General features: G+C 42.6%; 1 protein-coding gene across 4 annotated transcripts in view; it reads right to left on the reverse strand.

Annotated features, from left to right (window-relative positions):
- Positions 1–24,990, reverse strand: part of LOC110510024 (neuronal migration protein doublecortin) — a 92,212-nt gene that overhangs the window by 27,060 nt on the left and 40,162 nt on the right. For all 4 annotated transcript variants that reach the window (XM_036967374.2, XM_036967372.2, XM_036967373.2 and 1 more), the window contains exon 4: positions 1,293–1,395. In XM_036967374.2, the coding sequence (XP_036823269.1) occupies positions 1,293–1,395 (103 nt within the window). The remainder of the gene's footprint in view (positions 1–1,292; positions 1,396–24,990) is intronic.

Below are 24,990 nucleotides of genomic sequence, written 5' to 3' on the forward strand. Positions count from 1 at the left end.
AAATACCACTATCACATTGACAGATTAGAGAATTTCACAAAAGGTTACAAAACTTCCTATGTTGCAATGTATACAGTACAAATATAATGCATGTCACATCATAGAAAATGGGCAATATTTTAGATAGAACAGTAACAGTAACATTTGACCACAGTAAAACAGTGACTTTTGCAGTGTATGAGGGAAACAGGTTCTGGTCCCAGGAACTTAAGCAGGGAACAGTGATTCAGTGAGAGTGGTGTGAAGGGGGACTAGCCGTGTTACAGTGGTGTAGTTAGTGACTAGTGGTGTAGTTAGTGACTAGTGGTGTAGTTGGTGACTAGCCGTGTTACAGTGGTGTAGTTAGTGACTAGCCGTGTTACAGTGGTGTAGTTAGTGACTAGCCGTGTTACAGTGGTGTAGTTAGTGACTAGCCGTGTTACAGTGGTGTAGTTAGTGACTAGTGGTATAGTTAGTGACTAGTGGTATAGTTAGTGACTAGTGGTATAGTTAGTGACTAGTGGTATAGTTAGTGACTACTGGTGCTACAGTGGTATAGTTAGTGACTACTGGTGCTACAGTGGTATAGTTAGTGACTACTGGTGCTACAGTGGTGTAGTTAGTGACTACTGGTGCTACAGTGGTGTAGTTAGTGACTACTGGTGCTACAGTGGTGTAGTTAGTGACTAGCCGTGTTACAGTGGTGTAGTTAGTGACTAGTGGTATAGTTAGTGACTAGTGGTATAGTTAGTGACTAGTGGTATAGTTAGTGACTGCTGGTATAGTTAGTGACTACTGGTGCTACAGTGGTATAGTTAGTGACTACTGGTGCTACAGTGGTGTAGTTAGTAACTAGCCGTGTTACAGTGGTGTAGTTAGTGACTACTGGTATAGTTAGTGACTACTGGTGCTACAGTGGTATAGTTAGTGACTACTGGTGCTACAGTGGTATAGTTAGTGACTACTGGTGCTACAGTGGTGTAGTTAGTGACTACTGGTGCTACAGTGGTATAGTTAGTGACTACTGGTGCTACAGTGGTGTAGTTAGTGACTACTGGTGCTACAGTGGTATAGTTAGTGACTACTGGTGCTACAGTGGTGTAGTTAGTGACTACTGGTGCTACAGTGGTGTAGTTAGTGACTACTGGTGCTACAGTGGTGTAGTTAGTGACTACTGGTGCTACAGTGGTGTAGTTAGTGACTACTGGTGCTACAGTGGTGTAGTTAGTGACTACTGGTGCTACAGTGGTGTAGTTAGTGACTACTGGTGCTACAGTGGTGTAGTTAGTGACTACTGGTGTGGCTGCTCTCACCATTCTCATCCAGAGAGAAGTCATCCTGGGCATAGCGGAACTTCTCAGGGCCACAGGCAATGAAGACATCATCATCACCAAAGAAATCCTGAAGACAGGTGACCTGGAGGAGCAGAGAGACAGTACCATTTGAGAATGCAGGCCTGCAACAACACATATCAGATGTAAAATAAATCCATCGTAGACAATGACCAGTGTAACATCTCAGCACTACTACCTCCTTGACTCCTCATTTTCTCCCAGGTCACATCATGCTACTAACAGTGGCGGGAGCAGATTGGCTGAATACCCGGGGCGCGGGGTGCAGGGGTGTTTGGAGTGGATCAGGTCCCAGGCTCCCATGACTGTTATGATTATTTATTTACATGCTAATAAACACGTTAATTGTACCTAATAGAGCAGATAAAGTTTCACATGCGGAAGTAACACGTATGGCGCGAGAGACTCAATGGGAGGGAGACTAGAACAGACCCAGAAGTTCTGACTGAGCGCACATTTGAGTGCCCTAGGACAGTCCATTAACTTTGTGCTGTTAAATTTTATGCTATGAAATCGTGCGATTTCATTGGGGCAGTTCCCCCTCATAGCAAATAGCTGTAAAAACAATCCAAGCAATGTAGCCACAGCCTATGTGCCAGCAGAGCTGCTGTCAGAGTCACAGAGGGGCAGAGCAGTAAGTAACTGAACAGCTTGTTTTGAACAATAGATTTTAGAAATGTCACGCCCTGGTCGAAGTATTTTGTGTTTATATCTTTATTTATTTGGTCAGGCCAGGGTGTGGCATGGGTTTTTGTATGTGGTGTGTATGTATGGGGATTGTAGCTAGTGGGGTGTTCTAGTTAAGTCTATGGCTGTCTGAAGTGGTTCTCAATCAGAGGCAGGTGTTTATCGTTGTCTCTGATTGGGAACCATATTTAGGCAGCCATATTCTTTGAGTTTGTCGTGGGTGATTGTCCTTAGTGTCCTTGTTCCTGTCTTTGTTAGTTTACACAAGTATAGGCTATTTCGGTTTTCGTTTCGTTCATTACGTTCTTTTGTTTTGTAGTGTTTGTATTAATTCATGTTTACGTTTGTTCATTAAACATGGATCGCAATCTACACGCTGCATTTTGGTCCGATCCTTGTTCCACCTCTTCGTCAGAGGAGGAGATAGAAGAAAGCCGTTACAAGAAACAGGAACAATTTACACATGTACCACACTTTCATGAGCATTTAAAACATAATCCATGAATGAATGAATGAATGAATGATATATATATACATACAGTTGAAGTCTACATACAAAAAGTTTACATACACTTAGGTTGGAGTCATTAAAACTGTTTTTTCAACCACTCCACAAATCTCTTGTTAACAAACTATAGTTTTGGCAAGTCGGTTAGGACATCTACTTTGTGCATGACAAGTCATTTTTCCAACAATTGTTTACAGACATATTATTTCACTTATAATTCACTGTATCATAATTACAGTGGGTCAGAAGTTTACATACACTAACTTGACTGTGCCTTTAAACAGCTTGGAAAATTCCAGAAAATTATGTCATGGCTTTAGAAGCTTCTGATAGGCTAATTGACATCATTTGAGTCAATTGGAGGTGTTACCTGTGGATGTATTTCAAGGCCTACTTTCAAACTCAGTGCCTCTTTGCTTGACATCATGGGAAAATCTAAAGAAATCAGCCAAAATACCACTACTAAAGGACACCAATAATAAGAAGAGACTTGCTTGGTCTAAGAGACACGAGCAATGGACATTAGACCGGAAATCTGTCCTTTGGTCTGATGATTCCAAATTTGAGAATTTTGGTTCCAACCTCTGTCTTTGAGATGCAGAATAGGTGAATGGATGATCTCCGCATGTGTGGTTCCCACCATGAAGAATGGAGGAGGTGTGATGGTCTGGGGGTGCTTTACTGGTGACACTGTCTGTGATTTATTTAGAATTCAAGGCACAACTTAACAAGCATGGCTACCACAGCATTCTGAAGCGATACGCCATCCCATCTGGTTTGCGCTTAGTGGGACTATTTTATTTATTTGATTTATTTCACCTATTTAACCAGGTAGTTCTCATTTACAACTGCGACCTGGCCAAGATAAAGCAAAGCAGTGCGACACAAATAACAACACAGAGTTACACTTGGAATGAACAAGCGTACAGTCAATAACACAACAGAAAAAATAAAGTCTATATACAGTGTGTGTCACGCCCTGACCATAGTTTGCTTTGTACGTTTCTATGTTTTGTTTGGTCAGGGTGTGATCTGAGTGGGCATTCTATGTTGTATGTCTAGTTTGTCTGTTTCTGTGTTTGGCCTGATATGGTTCTCAATCAGAGGCAGGTGTTAGTCGTTGTCTCTGATTGGGAACCATATTTAGGTAGCCTGTTTTGTCATTGTGGGTTGTGGGTGATTGTCTATGTTAGTTGCTTGTGTCAGCACATTTCGTATATAGCGTCACGGTCATTGTTTATTCATTGTTTTGTTCAGTTTACTTCGTGTCATCCTTTAAAATGATGCATTCACACCACGCTGCGCTTTGGTCCGCTTCTTACGACGGTCGTGACAGTGTGTGCAAATGGCGTGAGGGGGTAAGGCAATAAATAGGCCATAGTAGCAAGTAATTACAATTTAGCAAATAACACTGGAGTGATAAATGTGCAGATGATGATGGGCAAGTAGAAATACTGGTGTACAAAAGAGCAGAAAAGTAAATAAAATAAAAACAAGATGGGGTAGGTAGATTGGATGGGCTATTTACAGATGGGCTATGTACAGCTGCAGCGATCAGTTAGCTGCTCGGATAGCTGATGTTTAAAGTTAGTGAGGGAAATATAAGTCTCCAGCTTCAGCGATTTTTGCAATTCGTTCCAGTCATTGGCAGCAGAGAACTGGAAGGAAAGGCGGCCAAAGGAGCTGTTGGCTTTGGGGATGACCAGTGAGATATACCTGCTGGAACGTGTGCTACGGGTGGGTGTTGTTATCGTGACCAGTGAGCTGAGACAAGGCGGACCTTTACCTAGCAAAGACTTATAGATGACCTGGAGCCAGTGGGTCTGGCGACGAATATGTAGCGAGGGCCAGCCAACTAGAGCATACAGGTCACAGCGGTGGGTGGTATATGGGGCTTTGGTGACAAAACAGATGGCACTGGGATGGACTGAATCCAGTTTGCTGAGTAGAGTGTTGGTGGCTATTTTGTAAATGACATCACCAAAGTCGAGGATCGGAAGGATAGTCAGTTTTACTAGGGTATGTTTGGCGGCGTGAGTGAAAGTCTTTGTTGCGAAATAGAAAGCCGATTCCAGATGTAATTTTGGATTGGAGGTGTTTAATATGAGTCTGGAAGGAGAGTTTACAGTCTAGCCAGACACCTAGGTATTTGTAGTTGTCCACATAATCAGAACCGTCCAGAGTAGTGATGCTAGTCGGGCAGGCGGGTGTGGGCAGCGAACGGTTGAAAAGCAAGCTTTTAGTTTAACTAGCGTTTAAGAGCAGTTGGAGGACACGGGAGGAGTGTAGTATGGCATTGAAGCTCGTTGGAGGTTTGTTAACACAGTGTCCAAAGGGCCAGATGTATACAGAATGGTGTCGTCTGTGTAGAGGTGGATCAGGGAATCACCCGCAGCAAGAGCGGCATCGTTGATGTATACAGAGAAAAGAGTCGGCCCGAGAATTGAACCCTGTTGTACCCCCATAGAGATTGCCAGAGGTCCGGACAACAGGCCCTCCGATTTGACACACTGAAATCTGTCTGAGAAGTAGTTGGTGAATCAGGCGAGGCAGTCATTTGAGAAACCAAGGCTGTTGAGTCTGTCGATAAGAATACAGTGATTGACAGAGTCGAAAGCCTTGTCCAGGTCGATTTACTGTGCAGCCGGCTTCAATCTTTTATCAATGGCGGTTATGTTATCATTTAGTACCTTGAAAGTGTCTGAACTCTTTCAGAACATCTACTATCAGGATTTGGGTGAAGTAGAAACTGGGGAGGCTTGGACAAGTAGTTGCGGGGGGGTGCGGAGCTGTTGGCCGGGGTTGGGGTAGCCAGGAGGAAAGCATGGCCAGCCATAGAAAAATGCTTGTTGAAATTCTCGATTATCGTGGATTTATCGGTGGTGACAGTGTTACCTAGCCTCAGTGCAGTGGGAAGCTGGGAGGGGGTGCTCTTGTTCTCCATGGACTCCATGTCCCAAAACATTTTGGAGTTAGAGCTACAGGCTGCAAATTTATGTTTGAAAAAGCTAGTCTTTGCTAGCTGACTTCCGTGAACAGTTGCTTATCGCGGAATCTATTCGATTCTATTGCAGTCCACCACAGGATGTTTTTATGCTGGTCGAGGGCAGTCAGGTCTGGAGTGAACCAAGGGCTATATCTGTTCTTAGTTCTACATTTTTTTTAAAGGTGCATGCTTATTTAAGATTGTGAGGAAATTACTGCTGAATTGGAGAATCGCTTCTTGAATCGGGGCTACAGCGTTCAGGTCCTGAAAGATGCCGGTATAAGGGCTGACAGATAGAACTTGTTGTGAAGGGGGGTGCCTCGTGATACATCGGAGAGAGTGTATTTTGTTACAAGATACAGCACTGAAGCAGAGAGCATTAAAATAATCATTAAAAACAATTGGGCGCTGTACTGCAGCGCCAGCTGTGCCATCAGAGTCCCTGGGTTCGCGCCCAGGCTCTGTCGCGACCGGGAGGTCCGTGGGGCGACGCACAATTGGCCTAGCGTCGCCCGGGTTAGGGAGGGCTTGGTCGGTAGGGGTGTCCTTGTCTCATTGCGCACCAGCGACTCCTGTGGCGGGCTGGGCGCAGTGTACGCTAACCAAGGTGGCCAGGTGCACTGTGTTTCCTCTGGCGCATTGGTGCGGCTGGCTTCCGGGTTGGATGTGCGCTGTGTTAAAGAAGCAGCGGCTTGGTTGGTTGTGTATCGGAGGACGCATGACTTTCAACCTTCGTCTCTCCCGAGCCCGTACGGGAGTTGTAGCGATGAGACAAGATAGTAGCTACTACAACAATTGGATACTACGAAATTGGGGAGAAAAAGGGGTAAAATTTAAAATAAAATAAAAAATAAAAACAATTGGGGAATCATCCAAAGTGATACACTACTACGCCAAGTCTTTCCTGAGCCATCAGTCATAAGCTTTAAGAGATGTCCTACCCTAAATGACAAATTAGTCCACAGTTATCTTCCGGGTGACTCTCAGAAAACCCAAGCTCTTTTAAATGTAACCATTGCAACCATTGCAGTGATATTGCACAGAATAAGTATTTTGTTGACACAGCTTCCAAAATGGAGTATTACGTCAAGCATTTCATTAACTGTAAAACTACTCATGTCATCTATAGATTGGAATGTCCACAGTGCAGGGTGTTCTACATTGGAAGGACAAAGAGATGCCTTCAAGACCGCTTAGCGGAACACAAGTACGCCATACGGGTAGGTAATGAAGACTACCCCATGACAAGGCACTACAAGTCCCTACACCATGGCAACCCTGCCTCTCTACAAGCTATGGGTATTGATCATATTCCAGCCTCTATTAGAAAATGGGACTGCCTTTAACAGTTAAACCAAAGGGACAGTTTTGGGATTTACAAACTACAGGCCACAAAATACCCTGGTTTAAATGAAGATATGGATTTCTTACCCTTCCTGTAGGGTCGTGCTGGGTCCATTTGCTTTCATCTAGTGGACATTTTGCTCTATTGCCCTCAGCTATGGTTAGACTGTTGTTGTTCATGTTTTGCTGTGTTCTAGTGTACTATGGAATATTTAGCTTTCTTTTTCTTGACACTTCTCCCAGTCATATTTAAGGTTAGAACTACCTTTTAGTGTTCTGATACTTGTAGTTTGGAGTTGTATTTTTATGATAACATAGCTACAGTATTTCAATGTGTATAGTATTGCTTACTAGGTGTGTCCAATCAATTGTGTAACCACTCCCTCTTCGGGCTAATTGATAAGCTGTTTAAAAGAGGACCTTGTATTCCTTTTTTTTTGTACTCTCTGACGAAGGCCATGCAGCCGAAACGCGTCGTTTAAAAAAAACGTTGTTTCTATTGAACATGCCATACTAATAAAGACATTTTAATTAATTATATGAAGAGTGCTTTGGTCCTCCTTCCTTTTTGATTTACCCCTTTTACCAAAGAGCACCTATCTACCAAAATGTACAATTGTGTAGCTTAGTAGCGCTTCCCTTCCTCCTCTTTCTACTATTTATAAAGCCCTTCTTACATCAGCTGATATCTCAAAGTTCTGTACATAATCCCAGCCTAAAACCCCAAACAGCAAGCAATGCAGGTGTAGAAGCACGGTGGCTAGGAAAACTCTCTAGAAAGGCCAGAACCTAGGAAGAAACCTAGAGAGGAACCAGGCTATGAGGGGTGGCCAGTCCTCTTCTGGCTGTGCCGGGTGGAGATAACAGAACATGGCCAAGATGTTCAAATGTTCATAAATGACCAGCATGGTCAAATAATAATAATCACAGTGGTTGTAGAGGGTGTAACAGTTCAGCACCTCAGGAGTAAATGTCATTCAGAGTAATTCTACCGCTCCTGCTGTCTCCAGAGAGAAGTGTTTTAGGGAGCGGATGACAGTGATGTGGGGTGGTCGTTTGACCGCAGACCCATAGCGGATGCAGGCAATGAGGTACTGATCGCTGAGATCCTGATTGAAAACAGCAGAGGTGTATTTGGAAGGCAAGTTGGTCAGGATAATATCTATGAGGGTGCCCATGTTTACAGATTTAGGGTTGGTGGGTTTCTTGAAAATTTGTGTGAGATTGAGGGAATCTGAGATTGTCGGACTGCCGAGGTGTTAAGCATATCCCAGTTTAGGTCACCTAACAGAATGAACTCTGAAGATAGATGAGGGGCAATCAATTCACATATAGTGTCTAGGGCACAGTTGGGAGCTGAGGGGGGTCTATAACAGGCAGCAACAGTGAGAGACTTAGTTCTAGAGAGATTCATTTTTAAAATTAGAAGCTCGAATTGTTTGGGCATAGACCTGGAAAGTATGACAGAACTTTCCAAGCTATCTCTGCAGTAGATTGCAACTCCACCGCCTTTGGCACTTTCTTGAAGGAAAATGTTGTAGTCGGGGATGGAATGGTGGGATGGTGGCCTTCCTAAGCCAGGATTCAGACACGGCAAGGACATCAAGGTTGGCAGAGTGTGCTGAAGCAGTGAGAAAAACAAACTTACGGAGGAGGCTTCTGATGTTAACATGCATGAAACCAAGCCTTTTTTGGTTACAGAATTTAACAAATGAGAGTGCCTGGGGACACACATGGCCTGGGTTAACCTTCACATCACCCGAGGAACAGAGGAGGAGTAGGATGAGGGTACGGCTGAAGGCTATCAAAACTGGTCGTCTAGTACGTTGGGGACAGAGAATAAAAGGAGCAGATTTCTGGGCATGGTAGAATAGATTCAGGGCATAATGTACAGACAGGGTTATGGTGGGGTACGGGTACAGTGGAGGTAAACTCAGGCATTTTGTGATGATAAGAGAGATTGCATCTCTGGACATACTAATTATGCTGCGTGAGGTCACCACATGTGTGGGAGGTGGGAAAAAGGAGGTATCTGAGGCATGTTGAGTGGGACTAGGGGCTCCGCAGTAAACTAAAAAATGATAACTATCCTAAACAACAATATATAATGCATATTGACATTTGAGAGAGACAAAGCGAGGCATAAAGCAATCACAGGTGTTGATTGGGAGAGCTAGCTAAGACAACAACGGGTAAGACAACAACAGGTAAAATGGCAATGAATGGGCAGAGAGGGTCAGTTAACTACACACAGGGCCTGAGTTCAAGGCTGTGGCTGACAGATAAACAAAAATAAACAAAATGGAGTACCGTGATTAATGAACAGTCCAGCAGGCATCAGCTATGTAGCCAAGTGATCATAGGGTCCAGTGAACAACAATAGGTTAAACAGGGAAGCCACTGGGTAGTCCTTACTACCTAGCAAGCTGTAGACATGGCTTTAAAGTTAGCAGGCCGGGGCTAGTAGAAGCGCCTGCGCCGACGTCTGGCAAAGGCCGTTGGGGGCACAGCTGATAGAGTTACGTTGGCAGACCAGTCGTGGTGGAACGGCGGGGCTTCGTGTCATTTGTTTTTCAACAGGACAATGACCCAAATCACAACTCCAGGCTATGTAAGGGCTATTTGACCAAGAAGGAGAGTGATGGAGTGCTGCATCAGATGACCTGGCCTCCACAATCACCCGACCTCAACCCAATTGAGATGGTTTTGGAGTTGGACTGCAGAGTGCAGGAAAAGCAGCCAACAAGAGATCAACTCCTTCAAGACTGTTGGAAAAGCATTCCTCCCTCATGAAGCTGGTTGAGGGAATGCCAAAAGTATGCAATGCTGTCATCAAGGGAAAGGTTGGCTACTTTGAAGAATCTAAAATCTAAAATATGTTAAGCACTTTTTTGGTTACTACATGACTCCATATATGTTATTTCATAGTTTTGATGTCTTCACTATTATTCTACAATGTAGAAAATAGTAAAAATAAAGACAAACCCTTGAATGAGTAGGTGTGTCCAAACTTTTGACTGGTACTGTATATACAGTGCCTTGCGAAAGTATTCGGCCCCCTTGAACTTTGCGACCTTTTGCCACATTTCAGGCTTCAAACATAAAGATATAAAACTGTATTTTTTTGTGAAGAATCAACAACAAGTGGGACACAATCATGAAGTGGAACAACATTTATTGGATATTTCAAACTTTTTTAACAAATCAAAAACTGAAAAATTGGGCGTGCAAAATTATTCAGCCCCTTTACTTTCAGTGCAGCAAACTCTCTCCAGAAGTTCAGTGAGGATCTCTGAATGATCCAATGTTGACCTAAATGACTAATGATGATAAATACAATCCACCTGTGTGTAATCAAGTCTCCGTATAAATGCACCTGCACTGTGATAGTCTCAGAGGTCCGTTAAAAGCGCAGAGAGCATCATGAAGAACAAGGAACACACCAGGCAGGTCCGAGATACTGTTGTGAAGAAGTTTAAAGACGGATTTGGATACAAAATGATTTCCCAAGCTTTAAACATCCCAAGGAGCACTGTGCAAGCGATAATATTGAAATGGAAGGAGTATCAGACCACTGCAAATCTACCAAGACCTGGCCGTCCCTCTAAACTTTCAGCTCATACAAGGAGAAGACTGATCAGAGATGCAGCCAAGAGGCCCATGATCACTCTGGATGAACTGCAGAGATCTACAGCTGAGGTGGGAGACTCTGTCCATAGGACAACAATCAGTCGTATATTGCACAAATCTGGCCTTTATGGAAGAGTGGCAAGAAGAAAGCCATTTCTTAAAGATATCCATAAAAAGTGTCGTTTAAAGTTTGCCACAAGCCACCTGGGAGACACACCAAACATGTGGAAGAAGGTGCTCTGGTCAGATGAAACCAAAATTGAACTTTTTGGCAACAATGCAAGACGTTATGTTTGGCGTAAATGCAACACAGCTGAACACACCATCCCCACTGTCAAACATGGTGGTGGCAGCATCATGGTTTGGACCTGCTTTTCTTCAGCAGGGACAGGGAAGATGGTTAAAATTGATGGGAAGATGGATGGAACCAAATACAGGACCATTCTGGAAGAAAACCTGATGGAGTCTGCAAAAGACCTGAGACTGGGATGGAGATTTGTCTTCCAACAAGACAATGATCCAAAACATAAAGCAAAATCTACAATGGAATGGTTCAAAAATAAACATATCCAGGTGTTAGAATGGCCAAGTCAAAGCCCAGACCTGAATCCAATCGAGAATCTGTGGAAAGAACTGAAAACTGCTGTTCACAAATGCTCTCCATCCAACCTCACTGAGCTCGAGCTGTTTTGCAAGGAGGAATGGGAAAAAAAATGTCAGTCTCTCGATGTGCAAAACTGATAGAGACATACCCCAAGCGACTTACAGCTGTAATCGCAGCAAAAGGTGGCGCTACAAAGTATTAACTTAAGGGGGCTGAATAATTTTGCACGCCCAATTTTTCAGTTTTTGATTTGTTAAAAAAGTTTGAAATATCCAATAAATGTCGTTCCACTTCATGATTGTGATACAGTTTTATATCTTTATGTTTGAAGCCTGAATTGTGGCAAAAGGTCGCAAAGTTCAAGGGGGCCGAATACTTTCGGAAGGCACTGTATTTTCAACAATCACATGTGGAGCGCCGCCTCTAACTCCCTGATTGGCGGGCCGCCACTGATCAGTAACAACATTACAGTAGCAGCTACACAAAGAAAGAGCAGGGAAATTCAGTAGTAAACTTGTGCTCCAAAAAGAGGGCCAGTCTCATAGTTCATTAACATTCTCTATTGCTCTCAAGTGTTTTTAAAATGCTGACTGTGTGTTCATTTTTAAAATGTTGCTTATAATATTGTGCAAGGTTTGAGATTAGTTGAATAGCTATGGGGCTCCTAGAATTATTTAAAACCTCGTGTTTAATGCCGCTTAAATTGTAGATGGTTGAGGATTATAAATTGTGTGGATACCAAAGGACTGACTAAGACATGGGATAAAAGACTAACCTCCCAGATCAAGAAATTGTATTAGGAGGAACTGAAATGTTCAGTATAGAGGAGACAGGTGAATGTATCTAAGATGACATCTAATGAGGCAGATCTCCTTCAGCCTTTTAGGCTTCTTCCAAAATCAAGCTTTGCTTGGTAACAGCAGAAAATCCCCTCCTGGATCAAGAGCCTTGCTGTCTAATATTTGTTTTGTGCATGCAGCAAACGGTGAGTAGCATTTTGTTTTATATAACTTCATGAGCTGGGATGTCTGTCCTTCAAATAGTTTAGGTTAGAGATTGTATTAAATGTTTGCAATTTGCTTGTTAGCATTTCGTTAGCATTGTCTATGGGATTTTACTTGTACTTGTTAGCATTGCTAATCTTCGTATTACAGAGGCTCAGTGGGGTTTGAAAATAGAAAATATATATTTTTTTACACCTTTATTGAACTAGGCAAGTCAGTTAAAAACACATTCTTATTTTCAATGACGGCCTAGAAACGGTGGGTTAACTGCCTTGTTCAGGGGCAGAACGACAGATTTTTCCCTTGTCAGGTCGGGGATTCAATCTTGCAACCTTACGGTTAACTAGTCCAACGCTCTAACCACCTGCCTTACATTACACTCCACGAGGAGCCTGCCTGTTACGCGAATGCAGTAAGAAGCCAAGGTAAGATGATAGCTAGCATTAAACTTATCTTATAAAAAACAATCAATCATAATCCCTAGTTAATTACACATGGTTGATGATATTACTAGTTTATCTAGCGTGTCTTGCGTTGCATATAATCGATGCAGTTGCTCCAATGTGTACCTAACCATGAACATCAATACCTTTCTTAAAATCAATACACAGAAGTATATATTTTTAAACCTGCATATTTAGCTAAAAGAAATCCAGGTTAGCAGGCAATATTAACCAGGTGAAATTGTGTCACTTCTCTTGCGTTCATTGCACGCTGAGTCAGGGTATATGCAACAGTTTGAGCCGCCTGGCTTGTTGAACTAATTTGCCAGAATTTTACATAATTATGGCATAACATTGAGGTTGTGCAATGTAACAGGAATATTTAGACTGATTTAGACTGAGGTTCTGTATTTCACTGAAAGAATAAACGTTTTGTTTTCGAGATGATAGTTTCCGGATTCGACCATATTAATGACCTAAGGCTCGTATTTGTGTGTTATTGTGTTATAATTACGTCTATGATTTGATAGAGCAGTCTGACTGAGCAATGGTAGGCACCAGCAGGCTCGTAAACATTTATTCAAATGGCATTTTCGTGCGTTCTGCCAGCAGCTCTTAGCAATGCTTCAAGCATTGCGCTGTTTATGACTTCGAGCCCATCAACTCCGGAGATTAGGCTGGTGTAGCCGATGTGAAATGGCTAGCTAGTTAGCGGGGTGCGCGCTAATAGCGTTTCAAACGTCACTCGCTCTGAGACTTGGAGTAGTTGTTCCCCTTGCTCTGCATGGGTAACGCTGCTTCGAGTGTGGCTGTTGTCGATGTGTTCCTGGTTCGAGCCCAGGTAGGAGCGAGGAGAGGGACGGAAGCTATACTGTTACACTGGCAATAGTAAAGTGCCTATAAGAACATCCAATAGTCAAAGTATATGTATACTTATGAAGGTATATGAAATACAAATCGTATAGAGAGAAATAGTCCTAAATTCCTATCATAAATACGACCTAAAACTTCTTACCTGGGAATATTGAAGACTCATGTTAAAAGGAACCACCAGCTTTCATGTGTTCTCATGTTCTGAGCAAGGAACTTAAACGCTAGCTTTCTTACATGGCACATATTGCACTTTTACTTTCTTCTCCAACACTTTGTTTTTGCATTATTTAAACCAAATTGAACATGTTTCATTATTTATTTGAGTCCTCCAATAATCGGTATTGGTATGGGCGTTGAAAAATCATAAAATCGGTCGACTTCTAGCACAAACCCTAGGGTCAAACAAAATGTCTATATATAATCCCTTTCTTGCTTGCTTTGTCGTTGTAGACCTCTAATTAACGGAACTCTTTCATCGAATGAATGGAGTGTCTGTTGAACACAATATTGTAAGCTTAAAAATAAATAACTTTTCTATTTCCTTTAATCTTACAATTGCTGTGGCATTTAGCAAGGATGTAGCTATATTGGTGACCTTTAACAACTTCTTGGCACACCCATCCCGCTGAATTGAAGAGCGCCAAATTCTAATTACAAAAAATATTTAATTTTCATGAAATCACAAGTGCAATATAGCAAAACACAGCTTAGCTTGTTGTTAATCCACCTGGCGTGTCAGATTTCAAAAAAGCTTTACAGCAAAAGCAATCCAAGCGTTTATGTTAGGACATCTCTCTCAGCAGACAAAACATTAGCAGCAAAGGAGATTGGTCACGAAAGTCAGAAAAGCAATAAAATGAATCACTTACCTTTGATGATCTTTGGATGTTTGCACTAACGAGACTCCCAGTTACACAATAAATGTTCCTTATGATCCATAAAGATGATTTTTATATCCAAAATACCTCCATTTGGTTGGCGCATTTTGTTCAGAAATCCACAGGCTGGAGCGGTGACGACGTGGCAGACGAAAATTCCAAATAGTATCCGTAAAGTTCGTAGAAACATGTCAAACGTTTTTTAAAATCAATCCTCAGGTTGTTTTTACAATAAATAATCGATAATATTTCAACCGGACCGTAGATTTTTCAATAGGACAGAGAGAGAAAATGTCTGCTCCAAGCTGCAGACATTGCAAAACTCTGCTGGCACCCAGCCATCCACTGATGCAATGTGATCGTTCTCGCTCATTTTTCGGAATAAAAGCCTGAAACTTTGTCTAAAGACTATTCACACCATGCGGAAGTCATAGAGAAAGGAATCTGGTTGATATCCCTTTAAATGGAGGGAAGGCATGCAATGGAACAGAGAGGTTTCAGGAAAAACAGCACTTCCGGGTGCAATATCAGTTCTGTTATACTCACAGACAATATTTTGACAGTTTTGGAGACTTTAGAGTGTTTTATATCCTAATCAATTCTATGCATATTCTGGATTCTGGGCCTGAGAAATAGGCAGTTTCATTTGGGTACGTTTTTCATCCAAACATCAAAATACTGCTCCCTACACTCAAGAGGTTAAAGGCTGCCTCTCAGCCAGTCAATCATTTCTCAGATGGGGAGCGTGATGGGGTCCCTCTAACCCCCAACCCAGCCCCCCACTACATCCCTAGGTGGTGCTGATGGAGATGGGATGTAAATGGGGGTCTTTGGAGGTCTCTGGGGGATCCAGGTGTCAGACCCTTTGTTGACAACAGCCCATCAAGGCTGGCCGGGCTCCCCAGCTGCACCGTTAATGAAATCAATGCAGAGCAGGAGGAGAGGGGGGCTGCGGGGGTGAAGCAAGCCACAGGGCCCTATGAGGAAGGTCATAGTTGGACCACAGTATGACTATGGTTCATATTTGTCTGTCTTTCTGTGTGTCCCACACCCACTCCCCCATGCTTTTGTTCAGGGTCACTCTGGATGAGTCAGAGGTCATTATTAGAGTGATGAGAATCCAGCAGACAGACAAAAGGAGCAATACAGTTTAGAGGTCGACAGATTAAATCGGCATGGCAGATTAATTAGGGCCGATTTCAAGTTTTCATAACAATCGGTAATTGGCCTTTTTGGATGCCGATTATGGCCGATGAGGAAACTGCGTGGCAGGATGACCACCTGTTACGCGAGTGCAGCGTCAAAAGGACCAAGGAGCCAAGGTAAGTTGCTAGCTAGCATTAAACTTGTCTTTTAAAAAACAATCAATCTTCACATAATGATTAGTTAACTACACATGGTTGATGATATTACTAGGTTAACTAGCTTGTCCTGCGTTTCATATAATCAATGCGGTGCCTGTTAATTTATCATCGAATCACAGCCCACTTCAACTTTGCCAAACGGGTGATGATTTAACAAAAGCGCATTCGTGAAAAAAGCACAATCGTTGAACAAATGTACCTAACCATAAACATCAATGTTTTTCTTAAAATCCATACATATAAGTATATATTTTAAACCTGCATATTTAGTTAAAATAAATTCATTTTAGCAGGCAATATTAACTAGGGAAATTGTTTCACTTCTCTTTGTTCAGTGCAAGCAGAGTCAGTGCAACAGTCTGGGCCGCCTGGCTCATTGCCAACTGTGTGAAGACCGTAATTAATTTGCCAGAATCGTAAGCATTCATTCAAACAGCACTTTACTGCATTTGCACAGTGCTGTTTATGACTTCAATCCTATCAACTCCTGAGATTAGGCTGGCAATACTAAAGTGCCTATAAGAACATCCAATAGTCAAAAGGCAATACAAAATGGTGCAGAGAGAAAGAGTCGACGCGTCATAATTCCTATAAAAACTTCTTAACTGGGAATATTGAAGAACTGGGAATATTGAACCACCAGCTTTCATATGCTCTCATGTTCAACAACTTACAAAAAAATTGAAGCTGAAATTGGGATTTTGTTTTAGGAATAAGGCCTGGTTTTTCTTTTGAAGCCAGAAGGAGGCTAGTATCAGCTACATTTATGCCTTTACTAGACTATGGGGATATTTTATATATGAATGCTTCCGCTCAGTGTTTGAGATCAATTGACACCCTTTACCATGGCACTTTGAGATTTATTTTAAACTGAAAAACCGTAACGCACCACTGCACTTTGTATACCAGGGCTGGCTGGCCTTCTCTAGTCACTCGTAGGCTCAGTCACTGGTATACTTTTATTTACAAAGCCATTTTGGGTTTACTACCTTTTTATTTGTGCATTTCAATTGTTCAGAAATGTGGTGGGTACTCTCTTCGTTCGCTGGACTTTATCCTGCTAACTGTTCCAAATGTCCGAACTGAATTTGGTAAAAGGGCTTTTATATTCTCTGTCTTGGAACACCTTACAAAATACTTTTAAACTGGATGACCTTGTCCCGATTGGTGTTTTTAAATCACTGATGAAGGATTTTGAGGCTGATTCCCTGACCTGTCAATGTTTTTAATTTGCTGTTTTATACTCTTGTGAATTCAATGGTTTTTACTAGATTACTTGTAGTTTTTCATGTTGTCTGCCTGTCATTTTTTTGTAATGACTTGCTGCTGCCTATCTTAGCCAGGGCGCTCTTGAAAAAGAGATTGTAATCTCAATGAGCCCTTCCTGTTTAAATAAAGGTTAAATAAAATAAAAAATGTTCTGAGCAAGGAACTTAAATGTTAGTTTTTTTACATGGCACATATTGCACTTTTACTTTCTTTGCCAACGTGTTTTTTGTATTATTTAAACAAAATTGAACATGTTTCATTATTTATTTGAGACTTAATATATTTTGTATTACATTAAGTTAAAATAAAAGTGTTCATTGTTCATTCAGTATTGTTGTAATTGTCATTATCACACACACACACACACACACACACATATATATAGTGGGGCAAAAAAGTATTTAGTCAGCCACCAATTGTGCAAGTTCTCCCACTTAAAAATATGAGAGAGGCCTGTAATTTTCACCACAGGTACACTTCAACTATGACAGAAAAAAAATCCAGAAAATCACATTGTAGGATTTTTAATGAATTTATTTGCAAATTATGGTGGAAAATAAGTATTTGGTCACCTACAAACAAGCAAGATTCCTGGCTCTCACAGACCTGTAACTTCTTCTTTAAGAGGCTCCTCTTTCCTCCACTCGTTACCTGTATCAATGGCACCTGTTTGAACTTGTTATCAGTATAAAAGACACCTGTCCACAACCTCAAACAGTCACACTCCAAACTCCACTATGACCAAGACCAAAGAGCTGTCAAAGGACACCAGAAACAAAATTGTAGACCTGCACCAGGCTGGGAAGACTTCATCTGCAATAGGTAAGCAGCTTGGTTTGAAGAAATCAACTGTGGGAGCAAATATTAAGAAATGGAAGACATACAAGACCACTGATAATCTCCCTCAATCTGGGGCTCCACGCAAGATCTCACCCTGTGGGGTCAAAATGATCACAAGAACGGTGAGCAAAATCCCAGAACCACACGGGGGGACCTAGTGAATGACCTGCAGAGAGCTGGGACCAAAGTAACAAAGCCTACCATCAGTAGCACACTACGCCGCCAGGGACTTAAATCCTGCAGTGCCAGACGTGTCCCCCTGCTTAAGCCAGTACATGGCCAGGCCCGTCTGAAGTTTGTTAGAGAGCATTTGGATGATCCAGAAGAAGATTGGGAGAATGTCATATGGTCAGATGAAACCAAAATATAACTTTTTGGTAAAAACTCAACTCGTCGTGTTTGGAGGACAAAGAATGCTGAGTTGCATCCAACGAACACCATACCTACTGTGAAGCATTTTCTGCAAAGGGACAAGGACCACTGATTTGTGTAAAGGAAGGAATGAATGGGGCCATGTATCGTGAGATTTTGAGTGAAAACCTCCTATCAGCAAGGGCATTGAAGATGAAACGTGGCTGGGTCTTTCAGCATGACAATGATCCCAAACACACCGCCCGGGCAACGAAGGAGGGGCTTCGTAAGAAGCATTTCAAGGTCCTGGAGTGGCCTAGCCAGTCTCCAGATCTCAACCCCATAGAAAATCTTTGGAGGGAGTTGAAAGTCCATGTTGCCCAGCAACAGCCCCAAAACATCACTGCTCTAGAGGAGATCTGCATGGAGGAATGGGCCAAAATACCAGCAACCTTGTGAAGACTTACAGAAAACGTGTGACCTCTGTCATTGCCAACAAAGGGTATATAACAAAGTATTGAGATAAACTTTTGTTATTGACCAAATACTTATTTTCCACCATAATTTGCAAATAAATTCATTTAAAATCCTACAATGTGATTTTCTGGATTTTTTTTCTCATTTTGTCGGTTGAAGTGTACCTATGATGAAAATGACAGTCCTCTCTCATCTTTTTAAGTGGGAGAACTTGCACAATTGGTGGCTGACTAAATACTTTTTTGCCCCATTGTACATATAAAAAAAAATATATATATATATATATTATAATAAATTTGGCCGATTAAATCACTATCGGCTTTTTTTGGTCCTCCAATAATCGGTATCGGTGTTGGAAAAATCATAATCGGCATCGGTGTTGGAAAAATGATAATCGGTCGACCTCTAATACAGAAAATGTAGGTCAAATATAATGGTGTATGTAGAATAAGCCTCCCATGTATTGCTTTATGCAGTGATGGTCAACATTAGAATTATATCTCATACTATCTATCAAGTCCACTACTTTAGAATGACAGGTCAGTGACCAGAGTACTGGCCTGAGGGCATCCAAACATGTCCGTGTATGAAATCAGATCATCAATATAATCAGTGACCCAAGACTTGTTATTTTGAGAATTCATCAATTTCTGGAGAAAAACATTGGAACTCGTAGCCAGCGAGAAGCGTTTTGGAAACTGTGGTGTGTGTATGTGGGCTAAATAGAAAATGAATGAGTGTGTTGCTGCAGTAATGGAAATAAAATAGTTTGATCCACATGAAGCCGTAGATAGTCAGCCTTTCCAGAGATCCCGTGTCCCTCCATAAAGGTCAGTCATATTGCACTACCATTACCACCAGGGAATCAAACCACACGCTGTCTGTCTAAGTATATACCCATCTAACCATGTGTTCAGTCATACTTCATTGAGAAGCACTACTTGATCACCTAATACAACTGAATGTTTATGTTAATGCTCAGACATGAGTGCAGCCACTGCTGTATGGTGCTATAGGCAGCCCACTCAGCACACCAATGCACTTTAGACAAGAGGAGCTGTCACGTCATCCAGTGTGACAGCCACTGATTTTGTGTGGATTTGTGCTGACGTAGAGCTAATTGACTGCAGAGCTCCTGATTATAGAAATGCCTGTCTGATCTGACAGCACTATCACTGTGACAAACACGGCCTAGAAAGGTCCAGAATGGACATGGACAGTCGGAGCAGTACAGGAGAAGGACCTGGGGACAAAGGCAGGGGAGACTTCCTAGTGAGCAAGAAGGTCATTTTCACATCACTGCAACCAGTTTTGTCAGCTGTATTGTCCTATCCTCCATCTTGCTAAGGAAGTATTACATTGAGAAAGAGTATTCACGGAAGTCGGAGCAGATCAGGTCTGAGACAGCAGAGAGCATGACATGTTGCCTGTAGACACCAGCTTAATCCTGATTGGGCTTGCTTCCACCAGCTCACATAAGGAACTGTGTCGAGCTGGTAAGGTTGGGCCACTAACCCTCATCTGTCAACTCCTTTCACCTCTCAGCACCACAGTCAACACAGCTCAACCAACCAATCACAACCCTCGGCCAGACAGACACCACAGCTTAAATTGACAGCCAGCCAATCACAACTCAGTCAGGCAGATACCACAGTTTACACCGACCAGCCAGCCAATCACATCTCACTAACCATAAGGAGGACAGGGTTCGGTCAGAGACTCGCTGTACACTTACACTAAGATCAAATATCTAATCACAAGGCTTTACCCAACCATTAACATGAACAGTAAGGAGGAGGTTTGGAAATACTGTATGGGTCATTTCAATCATGCCTTTGGTTGCTCTTATTAAAGTACTTATCCAGAGCGATTCAAGTTGTCACCTTTCTCAAGTCAATACATCACAATTGCAGTTTGATTTCAACTGTGCATTTACTTACATTGTAGTTGCATTGATACTAAATTCTATATAAAGTTATACCCTAACATACAGCGACATTTGTTCATAGACCCTCCTTTAAGCCTAGACCTATAACTGAATATTAAAGATGAAAGCAGTGCATCCTGGGAGAATAGTGGGTCTGAGAAAGATCATTCTCCAGATATCATATGATGCTTACTGCTGTGAAGATAGAGGCACATCTACATCTATATTAAATGGCTTTGCTTAGGGCTTCATTTTTGCAGGGCAACAGTCACATTGCCACACAGTGAGACAGAGGAGGTTTGGGAGCACAGTCGTAGGTTGAGGCTGTGGCTGACAGGGCAGCAGGCAGTGGTGATGTGATCTGAGTGGATGGGAGAGAAGACACCCACAAACATGGACCAGGGAGGAAAGGGGGAGGGGTGACCTTCAACGCGGGTGTGCCTGTCAGACTGGCCACCAGCATTCATATATACAGTAGACACACACACAGAGAGAGCTGGAGATGAACTCAGGGGAGGGACCGTCTAGGCCACCAACTAGGCCAGACACTATGCAATAAGAGGAAAGACAGTGCTGTAGCCTCAACAGAGGAACACATCAAGGCCAATCAACAGCTCCCTCAGCACATCAAGGCCAATCAACAGCTGCCTCTTCAGCACATCAAGGCCAATCAACAGCTCCCCCTCAGCAGCATCACTGACATATCATCACACCACTCAGAAAGGGGATCTACACTGCCTCAAAGAAGAAAAGGAGTTCAAAAACATCTGATGTGAGATGACAGGTCAATGCCGATCCATTCTGTCTGAGTTCATGCAATCGCAGACAAGGCCTCTCTTACTCTTCTGTCGGTCCAAGGCCTTTATTACTACTCTGCCATTGGTCTGATTAGACAGGGCATTCGGATTAGTAGCTAACACTGTAACTAAAGACCTCCACTTCGGAGGGCTGTGAGAATGAGCACGTAACACTAGAACCGCCATAGGCCAACAACCACTGACGTTTGATTTAGTAAATCCATTTTTTAAATCTTCCCGCAAAAAATGCTACAGTGTATGTCCTGCTCCGACCCGGACTTTTCCTAAATCTTTGTATTTTACAGTATTTATAGCCTAAACTGTTTTTTTTTCTCCACACTTATTCCAAACTTAACCCGCCAAGAAATGTGCTGTAGGACGTTGGTACCCAGCCAGACGCTAATGCATCTCGCTTTCCTCACTGAGTGAATGACAAATAGATGAATGGCCGATAATTGTGCACCTTACTATACAATTTAATAACAAAATAGGTCTAAAAATGATGAGGGTGAATTTAGAAAGTCAGTTTGTGTGAAATCATTATTTATCAACAGCCTTGTGGGTTGATGCCATTCTCTTTTACACTTTACTTTGTATTTACTATAACTATTTTTCTAATCAAATGTATTGTAAGGGAAACAAAAACATGCTACGTGTTGCAGTAGGCCTTTAGAATAATGCAAAACATTTCCTTGAGTCTATCCAGCGAAGCAAAGCCCACTGAATTAATGACAAGTGGATCGATTGGGCGATAATTGTGGAAGTTACTTCACAATCAAATTTAAGTTAGGCCTAACTGAATGATGAGTTTGAAGAGGTTGATTTCATTTAGAACAACAATAGTGTAATGAAGAGTTTGTAATACCTATTTCTCAGCATTGGCCCTCATGTTATTCATTTGACTGTGTGCCTTGCGAGTGTCTACCATTCTCGTTTATGTTTTACTTTGTAAAAATAAGCTGTTACAGGACTTTTTATTTTATTTACGGTAACTCTATTACGAATCTAATTTATTGTAAGGGGAACGAAAACATGTTGCGTGTTGCAGTAGGCCTTTCGAAAAATGCAAAACATTTCCTTGAGTCCATCCAAGTTGATGAGCGGGAAACAAACAATGCCAGTCAGCCTGCACAGCCGGCCCATTGAAACTACCCCGAAACTATACCCAAACTAATTTCACACATAATAAACGTTAGCCTATAGACCTGATTAAATTGACAATAATCTGAAGGGTGATAATATTAGGACTATCAGTTGTCAAACTTTACAATACATGAAGCGATGGGAGCATCTTGTAATTGACAGATGCAGGGAAAGGAGCATCACTTTTATCTTCCAGAGTCACATGCAGGTAAAACATGTTGATTTCTATATAGTATCAGAAAGAGCATATTCTGCCGTTTCTATGACACATTTGTCAAATAGCTCTCAGAATTCAAGAGGTGCAGCTCTATTTCCAAATGTCAGAATAATGTCAGAATATGTCAGAATATCCATGCTGTCCATGCATTCGCCACATGACCACGAGTGCGGCAGCATTGCTCTGGCTACTACTCAAAAACTAGTAACATATTAAAATATGCTATTCTGTTGTCAATGTTAGAATCTGATAATGGTGCATCTTCCACTGGGAGAGTCAAATCAGGCACGGAATACAACATACAATGTGTGTAGTTCACAAAGGCAAGCCCAACCAAAAGACTGGATGCACTGAGTTGGAGTCAGATGGAGGATTGGATATTGAGCCTGCTGATGAAGAGTCTTCATCTGATTCTGATGTTGATTTCGAGCCTCCGCCTCCGATGCCTGAGCCTCACTGCAGAAAAACCAGAACAGAGCCAACTGAGACAGTGATCCCAACTGCCACAGTGAGACAGGACTCTGGGAGGGATGGCACGGTAGAGTTAGAGTTATCAAAGTGACTACACATTTTTTTTTTTTTTTTTTTTAAACCTTTATTTAACCAGGCAAGTCAGTTAAGAACAAATTCTTATTTTCAATGACGGCCTAGGAACAGTGGGTTAACTGCCTGTTCAGGGGCAGAACGACAGATTTGTACCTTGTCAGCTTACCTTGTCAGCTTGGGGATTTGTACTTGCAACCTTTCGGTTACTAGCCCAACACGCTACCCTGCCGCCCCAATAGATAGATGACAACAGAGAGTAGCAGTGGTGTAAAGAGGGGGTAGGAGGTGGCACTGCAAATAGTCTGGGTAGCCATTTGACTAGATGTACAGAAGTATTATGGCTCGGGGGTAGAAGCTGTTTAGAAGCCTCTGGACCTAGACTTGGCGCTCCGGTACCGTTTGTCATGCGGTAGCAGAGAGAACAGTCTATGACTAGGGTGGCTGGAGTCTTTGGCAATTTTTAGGGCCTTCCTCTGACACCACCTGGTATAGAGGTCCTGGATGGCAGGAAGCTTGGCCCCAGTGATGTACTGGACCGTTCGCACTACCCTGTGTAGTGCCTTGAGGTCGGAGGCCAAGCAGTTGCCATACCAGGCAGTGATGCAACCCGTCAGGATGCTCTCGATGGTGCAGCTGTAGAACCTTTTGAGGATCTGAGGACCCATGACAAATCTTTTCAGTCTCGTGAGGGGGAATAGGTTTTGTCGTGCCCTCTTCACGACTGTATTGGTGTGCTTGGACCATGATAGTTTGTTGGTGATGTGGACACCAAGGAACTTGAAGCGCTCAACCTGCTCCACTGCAGCCCCATCAATGAGAATGGGGGCGGGCTCAGTCCTCTTTTTCCTGTAATCCACAATCATCTCCTTTGTCTTGATCACGTTGAGGGAGAGGTTGTCCAGGCACCACACGGCCAGGTCTCTGACCCCCCTTTAGGCTGTCTCATCGTTCTCGGTGATCAGGTCTACCACTGTTGTGTCATCGGCAATTTGAATGGTATTGGAGTCGTGTTTGGCCATGCAGTCATGAATGAACAGGGAGTATAGGAGGGGACTGAGCATGCACCCCTGAGGGGCCCCCGTGTTGAGGATCAGCGTGGCGGATGTGTTGTTACCTACCCTTACCACCTGAGGTTGGCCCGTCAGGAAGTCCAGGATCCAGTTGCAGAGTGAGGTGTTTAGTCCCAGGGTCCCTAGCTTATTGATGAGCTTTGAGGGCATTATGGTGTTAAACACTGAGCTGTAGTCAATGAATAGCATTCTCACATAGGTGTTCCTTTTGTCCAGGTGGGAAAGGGCAGTATGGACTGCAATGGAGATTGCAACATCTGTGGATCTGTTGGGGCGGTACGCAAATTGGAGTGGGTCTAGGGTTTCTGGGATGATGGTGTTGATGTGAGCCATGACCAGCCTTTCAAATCATGTCATGGCTACAGACATGAGTGCTATGGGTCGGTAGTCATTTAGGCAGGTTACCTTAGTGTTCTTGGGCACACAGACTATGGTGGTCTGCTTAAAACATGTTGGTATTACAGACTCGGACAGGGAGAGGTTGAAAATGTCAGTGAAGACCCTTGCCAGCTGGTCAGTGCATGCTCGCAGTACACGTCCTGGTAATCCGTGTCCAATACAATCAACAAATTATGTTTTTATATCTTGTCATGAATATATTTCCATAAATATTTATTGTGGCAATTCATCCTTTACAATTGTTCATGCACTGATGCGTTTGTTTAGGAATATGGAAAAAATGTCACCTGTGACCTGGCTGG

Source organism: Oncorhynchus mykiss, chromosome 29, assembly GCF_057628025.1.
Source record: "Oncorhynchus mykiss isolate SJ-2025 chromosome 29, ASM5762802v1, whole genome shotgun sequence".
Classification (NCBI taxonomy): domain Eukaryota; kingdom Metazoa; phylum Chordata; class Actinopteri; order Salmoniformes; family Salmonidae; genus Oncorhynchus; species Oncorhynchus mykiss.